This window comes from Pseudophryne corroboree, chromosome 1 (assembly GCF_028390025.1).
Source record: "Pseudophryne corroboree isolate aPseCor3 chromosome 1, aPseCor3.hap2, whole genome shotgun sequence".
Lineage (NCBI taxonomy): Eukaryota > Metazoa > Chordata > Amphibia > Anura > Myobatrachidae > Pseudophryne > Pseudophryne corroboree.
This window is the reverse complement of record NC_086444.1, coordinates 470,087,999-470,106,469: the sequence shown is the minus strand read 5'-3', so window position 1 is coordinate 470,106,469 and position 18,471 is coordinate 470,087,999. Positions and strand designations below refer to the sequence as shown.

The following is an 18,471-nucleotide window of genomic DNA, read 5'->3' as shown; positions in this document are numbered from 1 at the left end:
TAGAATGGTGGAGGATTATATGAGTGACCGCATCCAAGTAGGCACGTCACACAGTCCGTACTTATACTGGCAGGAAAAAGAGGCAATTTGGAGGCCCTTGCACAAACTGGCTTTATTCTACCTAAGTTGCCCTCCCACAAGTGTGTACTCCGAAAGAGTGTTTAGTGCCGCCGCTCACCTTGTCAGCAATCGGCGTACGAGGTTACATCCAGAAAATGTGGAGAAGATGATGTTCATTAAAATGAATTATAATCAATTCCTCCGCGGAGACATTGACCAGCAGCAATTGCCTCCACAAAGTACACAGGGAGCTGAGATGGTGGATTCCAGTGGGGACGAATTGATAATCTGTGAGGAGGGGGATGTACACGGTGATATATCGGAGGGTGAAGATGAGGTGGACATCTTGCCTCTGTAGAGCCAGTTTGTGCAAGGAGAGATTAATTGCTTCTTTTTTGGGGGGGGTCCAAACCAACCCGTCATATCAGTCACAGTCGTGTGGCAGACCCTGTCACTGAAATGATGGGTTGGTTAAAGTGTGCATGTCCTGTTTTGTTTATACAACATAAGGGTGGGTGGGAGGGCCCAAGGACAATTCCATCTTGCACCTCTTTTTTCTTTTCTTTTTCTTTGCATCATGTGCTGATTGGGGAGGGTTTTTTGGAAGGGACATCCTGCGTGACACTGCAGTGCCACTCCTAGATGGGCCCGGTGTTTGTGTCGGCCACTAGGGTCGCTAATCTTACTCACACAGTCAGCTACCTCATTGCGCCTCTTTTTTTCTTTGCGTCATGTGCTGTTTGGGGAGGGTTTTTTGGAAGGGACATCCTGCGTGACACTGCAGTGCCACTCCTAGATGGGCCCGGTGTTTGTGTCGGCCACTAGGGTCGCTAATCTTACTCACACAGCTACCTCATTGCGCCTCTTTTTTTCTTTGCGTCATGTGCTGTTTGGGGAGGGTTTTTTGGAAGGGACATCCTGCGTGACACTGCAGTGCCACTCCTAGATGGGCCCGGTGTTTGTGTCGGCCACTAGGGTCGCTAATCTTACTCACACAGCTACCTCATTGCGCCTCTTTTTTTCTTTGCGTCATGTGCTGTTTGGGGAGGGTTTTTTGGAAGGGCCATCCTGCGTGACACTGCAGTGCCACTCCTAGATGGGCCAGGTGTTTGTGTCGGCCACTAGGGTCGCTAATCTTACTCACACAGCTACCTCATTGCGCCTCTTTTTTTCTTTGCGTCATGTGCTGTTTGGGGAGGGTTTTTTGGAAGGGACATCCTGCGTGACACTGCAGTGCCACTCCTAGATGGGCCCGGTGTTTGTGTCGGCCACTAGGGTCGCTTATCTTACTCACACAGCGACCTCGGTGCAAATTTTAGGACTAAAAATAATATTGTGAGGTGTGAGGTATTCAGAATAGACTGAAAATGAGTGTAAATTATGGTTTTTGAGGTTAATAATACTTTGGGATCAAAATGACCCCCAAATTCTATGATTTAAGCTGTTTTTTAGTGTTTTTTTGAAAAAAACACCCGAATCCAAAACACACCCGAATCCGACAAAAAAAATTCGGTGAGGTTTTGCCAAAACGCGTTCGAACCCAAAACACGGCCGCGGAACCGAACCCAAAACCAAAACACAAAACCCGAAAAATTTCAGGCGCTCATCTCTAAGTATTATACGTTGTCTGCCAGAAAAACGCTCCATATCTGTGCTCAGTGTGCTGAATATATCTGTGCTCACACTGCTTTATTGTGGGGACTGGGGACCAGCAGTATTATATAGGAGGAGTACAGTGCAGTTTTGCTGACAGTGACCACCAGTATATATAGCAGTACGGTACGGAAGGCCACTGCTCTACCTACCTCTGTGTCGTCAAGTATACTATCCATCTAGATTCTATACCTGTGGTGCATTTTAGTTTTGCAGTTTGCTGACAGTGACCACCAGTATATATAGCAGTACGGTACGGAAGGCCACTGCTCTACCTACCTCTGTGTCGTCAAGTATACTATCCATCTAGATTCTATACCTGTGGTGCATTTTAGTTTTGCAGTTTGCTGACAGTGACCACCAGTATATATAGCAGTACGGTACGGAAGGCCACTGCTCTACCTACCTCTGTGTCGTCAAGTATACTATACTTCTAGATTCTATACCTGTGGTGCATTTTAGTTTTGTAGTTTGCTGACAGTGACCACCAGTATATATAGCAGTATGGTACGGTAGGCCACTGCTCTACCTACCTCTGTGTCGTCAAGTATACTATCCATCTAGATTCTATACCTGTGGTGCATTTTAGTTTTGCAGTTTGCTGACAGTGGCCACCAGTATATATAGCAGTACGGTACGGAAGGCCACTGCTCTACCTACCTCTGTGTCGTCAAGTATACTATCCATCTAGATTCTATACCTGTGGTGCATTTTAGTTTTGCAGTTTGCTGACAGTGACCACCAGTATATATAGCAGTACGGTACGGAAGGCCACTGTTCTACCTACCTCTGTGTCGTCAAGTATACTATCCATCTAGATTCTATACCTGTGGTGCATTTTAGTTTTGCAGTTTGCTGACAGTGACCACCAGGTTATATAGCAGTACGGTACGGAAGGCCACTGCTCTACCTACCTCTGTGTCGTCAAGTATACTATCCATCTAGATTCTATACCTGTGGTGCATTTTATTTTTGCAGTTTGCTGACAGTGACCACCAGTATATATAGCAGTACGGTACAGAAGGCCACTGCTCTACCTACCTCTGTGTCGTCATGTATACTATCCATCCATACCTGTGGTGCATTTCAGTTGTGCGCAGTATATATAGTAGTAGGCCATTGCTATTGATACTGGCATATAATTCCACACATTAAAAAATGGAGAACAAAAATGTGGAGGGTAAAATAGGGAAAGATCAAGATCCACTTCCACCTCGTGCTGAAGCTGCTGCCACTAGTCATGGCCGAGACGATGAAATGCCATCAACGTTATCTTCCAAGGCCGATGCCCAATGTCATAGTAGAGAGTATGTAAAATCCAAAAAACAAAAGTTCAGTAAAATGACCCAAAAATCAAAATTAAAAGCGTCTGAGGAGAAGCGTAAACTTGCCAATATGCCATTTACGACACGGAGTGGCAAGGAACGGCTGAGGCCCTGGCCTATGTTCATAGCTAGTGGTTCAGCTTCACATGAGGATGGAAGCACTCATCCTCTCGCTAGAAAACTGCAGTGCCACTCCTAGATGGGCCAGGTGTTTGTTTCGGCCACTTGTGTCGCTTAGCTTAGTCACACAGCGACCTTGGTGCACCTCTTTTTTTCTTTGCATCATGTGCTGTTTGGGGACTATTTTTTTTAAAGTGCCATCCTGTCTGACACTGCAGTGCCACTCCTAGATGGGCCAGGTGTTTGTGTCGGCCACTTGTGTCGCATAGCTTAGTCACACAGCGACCTTGGTGCGCCTCTTTTTTTCTTTGCATCATGTGCTGTTTGGGGACAATTTTTTTGAAGTGCCATCCTGTCTGACACTGCAGTGCCACTCCTAGATGGGCCAGGTGTTTGTGTCGGCCACTTGTGTCGCTTAGCTTAGTCACACAGCGACCTTGGTGCGCCTCTTCTGCCTGACACTGCAGTGCCACTCCTAGAGGGGCCAGGTGTTTGTGTCGGCCACTTGTGTCGCTTAGCTTAGTCACACAGCGACCTTGGTGCGCCTCTTTTTTTCTTTGCGTCATGTGCTGTTTGGGGACTATTTTTTTGAAGTGCCATCCTGTCTGACACTGCAGTGCCACTCCTAGATGGGCCAGGTGTTTGTGTCGGCCACTTGTGTCGCTTAGCTTAGTCACACAGCGACCTTGGTGCGCCTCTTTTTTTCTTTGCATCATGTGCTGTTTGGGGACTATTTTTTTGAAGTGCCATCCTGCCTGACACTGCAGTGCCACTCCTAGATGGGCCAGGTGTTTGTGTCGGCCACTTGTGTCGCTTAGCTTAGCCATCCAGCGTCCTCGGTGCAAATTTTAGGACTAAAAATAATATTGTGAGGTGTGAGGTGTTCAGAATAGACTGAAAATTAGTGTAAATTATGGTTATTAAGGTTAATAATACTATGGGATCAAAATGACCCCCAAATTCTATGATTTAAGCTGTTTTTGAGGGTTTTTTGTAAAAAAAACACCCAAATCCAAAACACACCCGAATCCAACAAAAAATTTTCAGGGAGGTTTTGGCAAAACGCGTCCGAATCCAAAACAGAGCCGCGGAACCGAATCCAAAAGCAAAACCCGAAAAATTTCCGGTGCACATCTCTTATATATATATATATATATATATATATATATATACATATATATATATATATATGTATATACAATATATATATATATATATATATATATATATATATAAAAAATAAATAATTAAATAAATAAGTAAATATATATGTATATATATATATATATGTATATAAATGCTATGCACATATGCAGCAACACCATAGCCCCTGTTATTATGCCTCACACAGTAATGCCGCATACAACATATTATGCCGCCAACATTAATGCCCTTTTCACCATAATAAGCCACTGCATTAATTATGCAGTGCCTGCTCATTGTGAGGGTTTTGTTAGTTGTGAGGGTTCTGCTTGTTGTCAGGGGGTTCGAGGATTCGGAGGTTCCCCGCCACGGCCGCAGCTGCTGCTGCAACCGCTGCCACTGCAGTACGAACTGTTTGCGCCTGCCTGCTTCAATTGAAAATGGTCCATGCCTCAGAGGAGACAGTTATTATTGATACTAGAGCCTCCTCTAGTATCTTTAATAACTGTATCCTCTTAGGCACAGCCATTTTGAGAGGGACATTTCCATTAGATTGCTGCGGATGGCGGCGGCTGAAAATGGGGACAGACGGCGGCGGCAGGTGCACGGCGGCATGGGTAGCCTGGGCCCTCTCCTCTCTGTTAGAGAGGTCGGGCCCGGGACAGCTGTGCCTGCAGCACCCCCTGATGACGGGTCTGCGCGCACATTGAAGACACACACACACACACACACACACATGCCTCACACACACACACACACACACACACACATGCCTCTTTTACTTGAACACACAACTTTCTTTCAACACACACACACACCTCACTTAAAAACATGCACACACAAAACACAGTGCTTCCAACATTTATTAAAGCTTGAGGCAAGTGCTGCCAGTGCCTACCTTTGGCTATCATCAGCCTGACGGAGGAGCAGAGAGCTTCCATCGGCTTGCTTGCTTAACTGAAAGGGCCTGGGAGGAGCCGCGCTCTGGAGCTCCCCCTAGCTGCAGCCAGTGCCAGCTCTCTGTATATACAGGAGGCAGCTTCCGTGTCACTGACACAGCTCCTCCGTCTGTAAGAATCATTAAAAAAATTTTTGGCAACGGCAGTGGCGGAACTAGAGAATGGTGGGCCCAGGTGCAACATTATGCATTGGGCCCACCCTCCCATATTATAAATAGGTTAAGCGCATCACCCAGAAAATTGAGTTTTGTCTCACTGAGAAGGGTGTCGCCATATGATAGTACTCTAAAGTCACGTTGCGCCACACAGTAGAGATCCTTATACATGGTACATCACACAGTAGTGATCCTTGTACACGGTACATCACACAGTAGAAGCCTTATACATGTTATGTCACACAGTAGAGAGCATTATACACATTACGCCAGTGTCTACCTGATGTGCACACCAACATTAACTACGAGGAATGTGAGCTAGATAGAAACAGATGTAGCCAGCCTCATTTTTGCCGTGATGCGTTGGTATGGGCGTACGCATTTGCGACAAGCTTCAGTGAACGCTGTGCTGCGCTAAGTTGCAGCCGACGTTCTCTCTATAGCGCATGCACATTTCATAGACATGGGAACACTAGTCGTGAGTGTGGCTACATCTGTAGATATGGATATACAGTATACTGTATATACACGCATAGTAAACACACTCACACAGCAAAATACATATACACACACATCCATAGCAAAAACGTACAAACACACACACTACTAAACACTAGAGATGAGCGCCTGAAATTTTTCGGGTTTTGTGTTTTGGTTTTGGGTTCGGTTCCGCGGCCGTGTTTTGGGTTCGAACGCGTTTTGGCAAAACCTCACCGAATTTTTTTTGTCGGATTCGGGTGTGTTTTGGATTCGGGTGTTTTTTTCAAAAAACACTAAAAAACAGCTTAAATCATAGAATTTGGGGGTCATTTTGATCCCAAAGTATTATTAACCTCAAAAACCATAATTTACACTCATTTTCAGTCTATTCTGAATACCTCACACCTCACAATATTATTTTTAGTCCTAAAATTTGCACCGAGGTCGCTGTGTGAGTAAGATAAGCGACCCTAGTGGCCGACACAAACACCGGGCCCATCTAGGAGTGGCACTGCAGTGTCACGCAGGATGTCCCTTCCAAAAAACCCTCCCCAAACAGCACATGACGCAAAGAAAAAAAGAGGCGCAATGAGGTAGCTGTGTGAGTAAGATTAGCGACCCTAGTGGCCGACACAAACACCGGGCCCATCTAGGAGTGGCACTGCAGTGTCACGCAGGATGGCCCTTCCAAAAAACCCTCCCCAAACAGCACATGACGCAAAGAAAAAAAGAGGCGCAATGAGGTAGCTGACTGTGTGAGTAAGATTAGCGACCCTAGTGGCCGACACAAACACCGGGCACATCTAGGAGTGGCACTGCAGTGTCACGCAGGATGTCCCTTCCAAAAAACCCTCCCCAAACAGCACATGACGCAAAGAAAAAAAGAGGCGCAATGAGGTAGCTGTGTGAGTAAGATTAGCGACCCTAGTGGCCGACACAAACACCGGGCCCATCTAGGAGTGGCACTGCAGTGTCACGCAGGGTGTCCCTTCCAAAAAACCCACCCCAATCAGCACATGATGCAAAGAAAAAGAAAAGAAAAAAGAGGTGCAAGATGGAATTATCCTTGGGCCCTCCCACCCACCCTTATGTTGTATAAACAAAACAGGACATGCACACTTTAACCAACCCATCATTTCAGTGACAGGGTCTGCCACACGACTGTGACTGATATGACGGGTTGGTTTGGACCCCCCCCAAAAAAGAAGCAATTAATCTCTCCTTGCACAAACTGGCTCTACAGAGGCAAGATGTCCACCTCATCTTCACCCTCCGATATATCACCGTGTACATCCCCCTCCTCACAGATTATCAATTCGTCCCCACTGGAATCCACCATCTCAGCTCCCTGTGTACTTTGTGGAGGCAATTGCTGCTGGTCAATGTCTCCGCGGAGGAATTGATTATAATTCATTTTAATGAACATCATCTTCTCCACATTTTCTGGATGTAACCTCGTACGCCGATTGCTGACAAGGTGAGCGGCGGCACTAAACACTCTTTCGGAGTACACACTTGTGGGAGGGCAACTTAGGTAGAATAAAGCCAGTTTGTGCAAGGGCCTCCAAATTGCCTCTTTTTCCTGCCAGTATAAGTACGGACTGTGTGACGTGCCTACTTGGATGCGGTCACTCATATAATCCTCCACCATTCTATCAATGTTGAGAGAATCATATGCAGTGACAGTAGACGACATGTCCGTAATCGTTGTCAGGTCCTTCAGTCCGGACCAGATGTCAGCATCAGCAGTCGCTCCAGACTGCCCTGCATCACCGCCAGCGGGTGGGCTCGGAATTCTGAGCCTTTTCCTCGCACCCCCAGTTGCGGGAGAATGTGAAGGAGGAGATGTTGACAGGTCGCGTTCCGCTTGACTTGACAATTTTGTCACCAGCAGGTCTTTCAACCCCAGCAGACCTGTGTCTGCCGGAAAGAGAGATCCAAGGTAGGCTTTAAATCTAGGATCGAGCACGGTGGCCAAAATGTAGTGCTCTGATTTCAACAGATTGACCACCCGTGAATCCTTGTTAAGCGAATTAAGGGCTGCATCCACAAGTCCCACATGCCTAGCGGAATCGCTCCGTGTTAGCTCCTCCTTCAATGCCTCCAGCTTCTTCTGCAAAAGCCTGATGAGGGGAATGACCTGACTCAGGCTGGCAGTGTCTGAACTGACTTCACGTGTGGCAAGTTCAAAGGGCATCAGAACCTTGCACAACGTTGAAATCATTCTCCACTGCACTTGAGACAGGTGCATTCCACCTACTATATCGTGCTCAATTGTATAGGCTTGAATGGCCTTTTGCTGCTCCTCCAACCTCTGAAGCATATAGAGGGTTGAATTCCACCTCGTTACCACTTCTTGCTTCAGATGATGGCAGGGCAGGTTCAGTAGTTTTTGGTGGTGCTCCAGTTTTCTGTACGTGGTGCCTGTACGCCGAAAGTGTCCCGCAATTCTTCTGGCCACCGACAGCATCTCTTGCACGGCCCTGTCGTTTTTTAAAAAATTCTGCACCACCAAATTCAAGGTATGTGCAAAACATGGGACGTGCTGGAATTGGCCCAGATTTAATGCACACACAATATTGCTGGCGTTGTCCGATGCCACAAATCCACAGGAGAGTCCAATTGGGGTAAGCCATTCCGCGATGATCTTCCTCAGTTGCCGTAAGAGGTTTTCAGCTGTGTGCGTATTCTGGAAAGCGGTGATACAAAGCGTAGCCTGCCTAGGAAAGAGTTGGCGTTTGCGAGATGCTGCTACTGGTGCCGCCGCTGCTGTTCTTGCGGCGGGAGTCCATACATCTACCCAGTGGGCTGTCACAGTCATATAGTCCTGACCCTGCCCTGCTCCACTTGTCCACATGTCCGTGGTTAAGTGGACATTGGGTACAGCTGCATTTTTTAGGACACTGGTGACTCTTTTTCTGAGGTCTGTGTACATTTTCGGTATCGCCTGCCTAGAGAAATGGAACCTAGATGGTATTTGGTACCGGGGACACAGTACCTCCAACAAGTCTCTAGTTGGCTCTGCAGTAATGATGGATACCGGAACCACGTTTCTCACCACCCAGGATGCCAAGGCCTCAGTTATCCGCTTTGCAGTAGGATGACTGCTGTGATATTTCATCTTCCTCGCAAAGGACTGTTGAACAGTCAATTGCTTACTGGAAGTAGTACAAGTGGGCTTACGACTTCCCCTCTGGGATGACCATCGACTCCCAGCGGCAACAACAGCAGCGCCAGCAGCAGTAGGCGTTACACGCAAGGATGCATCGGAGGAATCCCAGGCAGGAGAGGACTCGTCAGACTTGCCAGTGACATGGCCTGCAGGACTATTGGCATTCCTGGGGAAGGAGGAAATTGACACTGAGGGAGTTGGTGGGGTGGTTTGCGTGAGCTTGGTTACAAGAGGAAGGGATTTACTGGTCAGTGGACTGCTTCCGCTGTCACCCAAAGTTTTTGAACTTGTCACTGACTTATTATGAATGCGCTGCAGGTGACGTATAAGGGAGGATGTTCCGAGGTGGTTAACGTCCTTACCCCTACTTATTACAGCTTGACAAAGGGAACACACGGCTTGACACCTGTTGTCCGCATTTGTGGTGAAATACCTCCACACCGAAGAGCTGATTTTTTTGGTATTTTCACCTGGCATGTCAACGGCCATATTCCTCCCACGGACAACAGGTGTCTCCCCGGGTGCCTGACTTAAACAAACCACCTCACCATCAGAATCCTCCTGGTCAATTTCCTCCCCAGCGCCAGCAACACCCATATCCTCCTCATCCTGGTGTACTTCAACACTGACATCTTCAATCTGACTATCAGGAACTGGACTGCGGGTGCTCCTTCCAGCACTTGCAGGGGGCATGCAAATAGTGGAAGGCGCATGCTCTTCACGTCCAGTGTTGGGAAGGTCAGGCATCGCAAACGACACAATTGGACTCTCCTTGTGGATTTGGGATTTCAAAGAACGCACAGTTCTTTGCGGTGCTTTTGCCAGCTTGAGTCTTTTCAGTTTTCTAGCGAGAGGCTGAGTGCTTCCATCCTCATGTGAAGCTGAACCACTAGCCATGAACATAGGCCAGGGCCTCAGCCGTTCCTTGCCACTCCGTGTGGTAAATGGCATATTGGCAAGTTTACGCTTCTCCTCCGACAATTTTATTTTAGGTTTTGGAGTCCTTTTTTTTCTGATATTTGGTGTTTTGGATTTGACATGCTCTGTACTATGACATTGGGCATCGGCCTTGGCAGACGACGTTGCTGGCATTTCATCGTCTCGGCCATGACTAGTGGCAGCAGCTTCAGCACGAGGTGGAAGTGGATCTTGATCTTTCCCTAATTTTGGAACCTCAACTTTTTTGTTCTCCATATTTTATAGGCAGAACTAAAAGGCACCTCAGGTAAACAATGGAGATGGATGGATTGGATACTAGTATACAATTATGGACGGACTGCCACGGTTAGGTGGTATAAAAAAACCACGGTTAGGTGGTATATATTATAATAATAATACAATTATGGATGGACGGACTGCCTGCCGACTGCCGACACAGAGGTAGCCACAGCCGTGAACTACCGCACTGTACACTGGTTGATAAAGAGATAGTAGTATACTCGTAACAATTAGGATGACACTATGACGGTATAAAGAATGAAAAAAAAACCACGGTTAGGTGGTAGGTATATAATAATAAATAATACAATTCTGGTCGGACGGACTGCCTGCCGTGTGCCGACACAGAGGTAGCCACAGCCGTGAACTACCGCACTGTACACTGGTTGATAAAGAGATAGTAGTATACTCGTAACAATTAGGATGACACTATGACGGTATAAAGAATGAAAAAAAAAACCACGGTTAGGTGGTAGGTATATAATAATAAATAATACAATTCTGGTCGGACGGACTGCCTGCCGTGTGCCGACACAGAGGTAGCCACAGCCGTGAACTACCGCACTGTACACTGGTTGATAAAGAGATAGTAGTATACTCGTAACAATTAGGATGACACTATGACGGTATAAAGAATGAAAAAAAAACCACGGTTAGGTGGTAGGTATATAATAATAAATAATACAATTCTGGTCGGACGGACTGCCTGCCGTGTGCCGACACAGAGGTAGCCACAGCCGTGAACTACCGCACTGTACACTGGTTGATAAAGAGATAGTAGTATACTCGTAACAATTAGGATGACACTATGACGGTATAAAGAATGAAAAAAAAACCACGGTTAGGTGGTAGGTATATAATAATAAATAATACAATTCTGGTCGGACGGACTGCCTGCCGTGTGCCGACACAGAGGTAGCCACAGCCGTGAACTACCGCACTGTACACTGGTTGATAAAGAGATAGTAGTATACTCGTAACAATTAGGATGACACTATGACGGTATAAAGAATGAAAAAAAAACCACGGTTAGGTGGTAGGTATATAATAATAAATAATACAATTCTGGTCGGACGGACTGCCTGCCGTGTGCCGACACAGAGGTAGCCACAGCCGTGAACTACCGCACTGTAAACTGGTTGATAAAGAGATAGTAGTATACTCGTAACAATTAGGATGACACTATGACGGTATAAAGAATGAAAAAAAAAACCACGGTTAGGTGGTAGGTATATAATAATAAATAATACAATTCTGGTCGGACGGACTGCCTGCCGTGTGCCGACACAGAGGTAGCCACAGCCGTGAACTACCGCACTGTACACTGGTTGATAAAGAGATAGTAGTATACTCGTAACAATTAGGATGACACTATGACGGTATAAAGAATGAAAAAAAAAACCACGGTTAGGTGGTAGGTATATAATAATAAATAATACAATTCTGGTCGGACGGACTGCCTGCCGTGTGCCGACACAGAGGTAGCCACAGCCGTGAACTACCGCACTGTACACTGGTTGATAAAGAGATAGTAGTATACTCGTAACAATTAGGATGACACTATGACGGTATAAAGAATGAAAAAAAAACCACGGTTAGGTGGTAGGTATATAATAATAAATAATACAATTCTGGTCGGACGGACTGCCTGCCGTGTGCCGACACAGAGGTAGCCACAGCCGTGAACTACCGCACTGTACACTGGTTGATAAAGAGATAGTAGTATACTCGTAACAATTAGGATGACACTATGACGGTATAAAGAATGAAAAAAAAACCACGGTTAGGTGGTAGGTATATAATAATAAATAATACAATTCTGGTCGGACGGACTGCCTGCCGTGTGCCGACACAGAGGTAGCCACAGCCGTGAACTACCGCACTGTACTGTGTCTGCTGCTAATATAGACTGGTTGATATTTAAAGAGATATTAGTAGTATACAACAATACTATACTGGTGGTCAGGCACTGGTCACCACTCCTGCAGCAAAAGTGTGCACTGTTAATTAATATAATTGTACTCCTGGCTCCTGCTAACAACCTGCAGTGCTCCCCAGTCTCCCCCACAATTAATTATAAGCTTTTAATTTATACATTGATGACTGTGCAGCACACTGGGCTGAGCTGAGTGCACACAGACTGAGTCACACTGTGTGACTGACTGTGCTGTGTATCGTTTTTTTTTTCAGGCAGAGAACGGATATAGCAGAGAGAAGTGAACGGATATATTATATTAAATAAAAGTTAACTAGCAACTGCACTGGTCACTGACTGTGGTAAACTAACTCTGTCTGCGACTCTGCACAATCTCTCTCTCTCTATCTAATCTATCTCTATTCTAATGGAGAGGACGCCAGACACGTCCTCTCCCTATCAATCTCAATGCACGAGTGAAAATGGCGGCGACGCGCGGCTCCTTATATAGAATCCGAGTCTCGCGATAGAATCCGAGCCTCGCGAGAATCCGACAGCGTCATGATGACGTTCGGGCGCGCTCGGGTTAACCGAGCAAGGCGGGAAGATCCGAGTCGCTCGGACCCGTAAAAAAAAACATGAAGTTCGGGCGGGTTCGGATTCCGAGGAACCGAACCCGCTCATCTCTACTAAACACACATAGCAAAACACATATATACATACACAAACACACCCATAGCAAAAAAATACAGTATACATACACCAATAGCAAAATACATACACACCCCCATAGCAAAACCACACACATACACCCATAGCAAAACACATACACCCATAGCAAAACACACACAGCTAAATACATACACACACAGCCAGCATTTGCATGTGTGTACAACATACTTTGCACCTCCTGGCTCCTGTAAAGCTCCTCACTGCGGCTGAGCCGATGTCTCCCAGTCCTCACTCTCCACACACACTGCTGCCGTGAAAGTCCCTCCTCCCTCCCCCTTCTCCCAGCATTCAGCGGTGGCAGAGACCAGGAGTATGGTCGAGATGAAGGGTGATGAGCTCACCCTTCTCACTTGCTGGCGCTGTGCGCTCACGTCCGGTGGCTTCCTCCTGTGTTAAGGCCTGCAGCGCAGCGACGGCAGCGTGTAATGAGTCAGTGTGACTCATTACACTGCTGCCGGCTGTGGGCCCCGCAAGTTCCGCCGCTGAGCAGCGGCGATCAGGCAGCGGGAGACAGTGGAGGAAATGTGCCCCCTGCAGGTCAGGAGCCCGGCGGCAGCCGACTCCACTGCCTCCCACAGTTCCGCCCCTGCCTGGGTAGATTGCATTTAAACTGACCAAAATCACGGGTTTTGCACGTTCATGTGCAAAATCCTTGGATTTTGAAGTAAGTGGAAAAGGGGTATAAGTTATCAATGAGTTGGATGTAACTGTCAACATATAAAAAAATATATAGTACAGTAGCTTAGTAGCTCTTCCAACACACTCATGAGGTGGATACCCAGTTTGATTTTTTTTGTGGGGTAGTAGCCCTGATCTCCAGCTTTTTCCCTTCCAATCTTAAACTACAATTCTGGTTGTGGATCTCCAAGTAGATATTTTGTGTTTTTTGTCATGTGTAAAACTAACATTTTTATTTTAACCCTTAGGAACTTCCAGAATACCTGAGAGAACAAACATATCTGAGAGAATGGCACATTCATAAAACTCGAATACAAACCATTCCTGAGTATATACAATTATTTGAAGAGATGACAGTTTTGGATATGTCTCAGAATAAACTAGCATGGCTTCCCCCTGAAATAGGTGAGTACAAAGTATTTGTAATTTCCATCTGCAGAGAATTAATCTTAAAAAAAGTTTTTGTAGAATATATTGTTGGGAATATAGCAGCTGAAATATAATGACCAGAGTGAACTGATTGAGCATTGCAAATCACTTTAGTCTTATACAGCTGCACCTAGATAAGGCATGTCCAAACTGCGGCCCTCCAGCTGTTGTGAAACTACATATCCCAGCATGCCCTGACACAGCTTTGCTGTCAGAGAATGCAAAAGCTGTGTCAGGGCATGCTGGGATGTGTAGTTTCTCAACAGCTGGAGGACCGCAGTTTGGACATACCTGACCGAGATGGTCTACTGAGGTGCACACCTATTCTACTCTCTCAGGAGGTTCTTCCCACAGACTAGAAGATTTCCTAGGTTTAAGGGATGGAGGGAAAATCTGAAGTCTCAACAATTGACCAACCTCCCACCACATTTGAACCAATACTTTCTTGGAATGTAATATTTCTATTCTGCTCCAACATAAAGTTTAATTTTATTTATAAATTAGATTCATTTTGACAATCAGGTGACATTGGAATGGTTTTTATTAGGTGTATCCCTTTGGTACAATGAATTTTATATTTATTTGTACAGAGCACCTACTGTAGATAATGCAAAATGAGCCCATTAAAAGTTAAAGAGTAGACCTGTCTCCACCAAGTTAGTCAACATTCAAATGGCGTATCTCAATGAAAATAGCTATGCAGCCTGTTATAATGCAAGGAACTATTCTAACATTTCATAAGATTTAACAATATTGTTCCATGAATTACATTTAATAACATACATGCATTTAACCAGTGCTCCACAAAATTCAATTAAAGTCCACAATTCTCTGTCCCTCCAACAGTTTCTAATGGACAGTACAAAAGTATTTCTCATTGAAAACATCATATTGCTTTGCAAAGTAACAATACACATTGATAAAAATGTATACACACCTGTACATCACCAATATAATTTTGCTCTGTTTCTCTGTCCGTTTCCTATTTATGAATCAATTTTAGCGTGGTATACCTTATATAATTGTAACAAAGTACATAAAATACTTTTTTAAACAATTCAGTAATACATATTTTTATTACTTTGCAAAATGTGTGTGTGGTTGCCCAGAAACCCCCTCCTATTGGCCACTGGCTCAAATTATAACAATAGCATATAATACGATTGCTAGAGCTGCCACAATAGTAGCTGCCAGGAAGTAGAGACATGCACTTTACTGTAAGGTAAGATATGTGTCCTTAGAAACAGGGCCACAACTAGGTGTGTGCAGATGATGCTTTGCCCACAGTGCATTTGCCCTGTGGGTACATCTTCCACATACACCAAGATTGTTTTCCTATTGCCCCCATGTGCTCTGTTGACTGCCTACTCCAACCACTCCTCCTGTTTCTGCACCCCTGTGTGCTCTGCATCTAGCACCTGTAGCCCCAAGCTCTCAAGCTCCCACTCTCAGAACGGGAGCCTCTGCTGCTGGTCGCTGCATATACAGTAATACAGCAGTCAGTGCTAGCTGAGTCTCCCCCGTGTGTGGCACTCTCGTCCCCTCTCTTGTCCTGCAGACAGTGTACAGAGGAAGTTCCGGGTCAGGAGCCGGCAGAAGCTCAGATGGGAGAAAATAATAATGTAAGTATCTACACACACACTACATTACACTACACTACACTACACTACACTACACTACACTACACTACACTATACTACATCCTAAGGGTAAGGGGGTGTAAGGGGCTCTACCTGGTGTAATGTGTATAGGGGGATCTGTCTGGCATAATTTGTATAAGGGGCTGTTCCTCACAATTTATATAAGGCTCTACCTGGTGTAATGTGTATAACATGCTATACCTGACATAATGTGTGTAAGGGGCTCTACCCTGGCGTAATGTGTATAAGGGATTCTACCTGGCACAATGTGTGTAAAGTTCTCTACCTGTCATAATGTGTGTTAAGTGCTTTACCTGTTGTAATGTATGTAAGAGACTCTACCTGGTGTAATGTGTGTAAGGGGCGCTACCTGGCATAATGTGTGTAAGGAGCTCTGCTGTGGTGTAATGTGTATAAGTGGCACTACTGTATGGTGTGATTTGAATTGGTGTAATGTGAATTGGTACTGTTCTGTCACCACACCCCATCCCCATGAAGCCACGCCCCGCTCCTTCCATATGCACTATCCCTATTTTACATGGGGGGGCACCAATTCCCTTTCTGGCAAAGGACACCAAAATGTCTAGTTATGGCTCTGCTTCTAAAGTGCAGTTCTGTCTCTACTGGTTCTATTATGTTTGTGTATTTATTTATTTATTATGGGATGTTCTTACTGACCACTTATGTTATTCATATTAGTTAAATAAATTATGTTTTATACAGTCTATACTATAGACCAGGGGTTCTCAAACTCGGTCCTCAGGACCCCACACAGTGCATGTTTTGCAGGTAACCCAGCAAGTGCACAGGTGTATTAATTACTCACTGACACATTTTAAAAGGTCCACAGGTGGAGCTAATTATTTCACTTGTGATTCTGTGAGGAGACCTGCAAAACATGCACTGTGTGGGGTCCTGAGGACCGAGTTTGAGAACCTGTGCTACAGACCATCTATAGTGTTAATTATTAATACTGTATTCCATACACTATCTAGTTCTGAAAAAGATTAATGTGCATATATATATTAAAGTGTTGGTACTCATTTCTGCTACTGCTCTCCCACACTCCCAATGTTCTGCTGGGCCGGGATATTGTAGATAGCATTTGGAAACCTCCTTCAAGAAATCCTGCATTTTTTACTGTATTGAACATTTTATAAAACACCAGTGTAAAATAGAGATGAGCGGGTTCGGTTCGTCGAGATCCGAACCCCCCCCAAACTTCACATACTTTACACGGGTCCGAGGCAGCCTCGGATCTTCCCGCCTTGCTCAGTTAACCTGAACGAGGCTGAACGTCATCATCCCGCTGTCGGATTCTCGCGAGATTCGTATTCCATATAAAGAGCCGCGCGTCGCCGCCATTTTCACTCGTGCATTGGAGATTGAACGGAGAGGACGTGGCTACATTCTCTCCCTGATAAGCTCCATATCTGTGCTCAGTGTGCTGAAAATATCTGTGCTCAGTGTGCTGCATTGTGGTGACCACCAGTATATTATATTAGTACAGTACAGTAGGCCATTGCTGTATCTTGTAGCTCCATGTCAGACTCAGTTCTAGACAGTATCCTGATCAGTGCTCAATATCTGCTGCATTGTTGTGTGACCAGTATATAATATATATATATATAATAGTAGTACAGTGCAGCATTTTGGTGACCAACAGTATATAGTTGTACAGTACAGTAGTCCATTGCTGTATCTTGCAGCTCCGTGTCACTTCAAGTATCCATATCCGTGCTGCATTGTTGTGAGCAGTATATAGTAGTACAGTGCAGCATTTTGGTGACCAACAGTATATAGTTGTACAGTACATTAGGCCATTGCTGTATCTTGCAGCTCCATGTCACTTCAAGTATCTATATCTGTTCTGCATTGTTGTGAGCAGTATATAGTAGTACGGTGCAGCATTTTGGTGACCAACAGTATATAGTTGTACAATACAGTAGGCCGTTGCTGTATCTTGCAGCTCCGTGTCACTGCAAGTATCCATATCTGTGCTGCATTGTTGTGAGCAGTATATATAGTAGTACAGTGCAGCATTGTAGTGACCAACAGTATATAGCTGTACAGTACAGTAGGCCATTGTTGTATCTTGCAGCTCCGTGTCACTTCAAGTATCCATATCTGTGCTGCTGTGTTGTGAGCAGTATATATAGTAGTATAGTGCAGCATTGTGGTGACCAACATTGTGGTGACCAGTATACTACAGTACAATAGCCCAGTGCTGTTCTCGCTGCTTAGTGTCAGTTCTCCGTAGTATCATCAGTGCTCAGTATAATCAGTTCTCAGTATAATCAGTGCGCTGTTAGACGTGCGCCCATTTTCCGCCATTTGTGCAATTTGGGATTTAGTCAATTGATGAAGTTATTGTTTCCCTGGTACAAAATCCCATCTAGATTCCACTTCACTAGGCAGGCGATAGCGAGATTTTACCAACTAATATCAGCGATTTATAATTAATTATTAATTACAGTGATCTTGCCAAATGATTCCAGTTATTTTGTCATTTTCTTTCAGTGATTTGGACCAATAATACCATTGATTAGAACGAATAATTCCTGTGATATTGAGGTGTTTGTGTCGCTTAGCTTAGCCGTCCAGCGACCACAGTGCACCTCTTTTTCTCTTTTCTTTGCATCATCTGCTGTTTGGGGACTATTACTTTACGTGCCGTCCTGTCTGACACTTCCGTATATGTCCAGTGGTACTGCCACTTTATAATGCCCAACATTACTGCCATTTAATTCCAGTTATTTTGTAATTTTCTTCCAGTGATTTGGACCAATAAT

The 18,471-nt window shown here is 45.1% G+C and overlaps 1 protein-coding gene across 3 annotated transcripts in view; it reads left to right on the top strand.

The window, feature by feature from the left end:
* Nucleotides 1-18,471, top strand: part of LRRC2 (leucine rich repeat containing 2) — a 613,667-nt gene that overhangs the window by 248,413 nt on the left and 346,783 nt on the right. For all 3 annotated transcript variants that reach the window (XM_063913712.1, XM_063913713.1, XM_063913714.1), the window contains one exon: nucleotides 13,859-14,015. In XM_063913712.1, coding sequence (XP_063769782.1) covers nucleotides 13,859-14,015 — 157 coding nt within the window. The remainder of the gene's footprint in view (nucleotides 1-13,858; nucleotides 14,016-18,471) is intronic.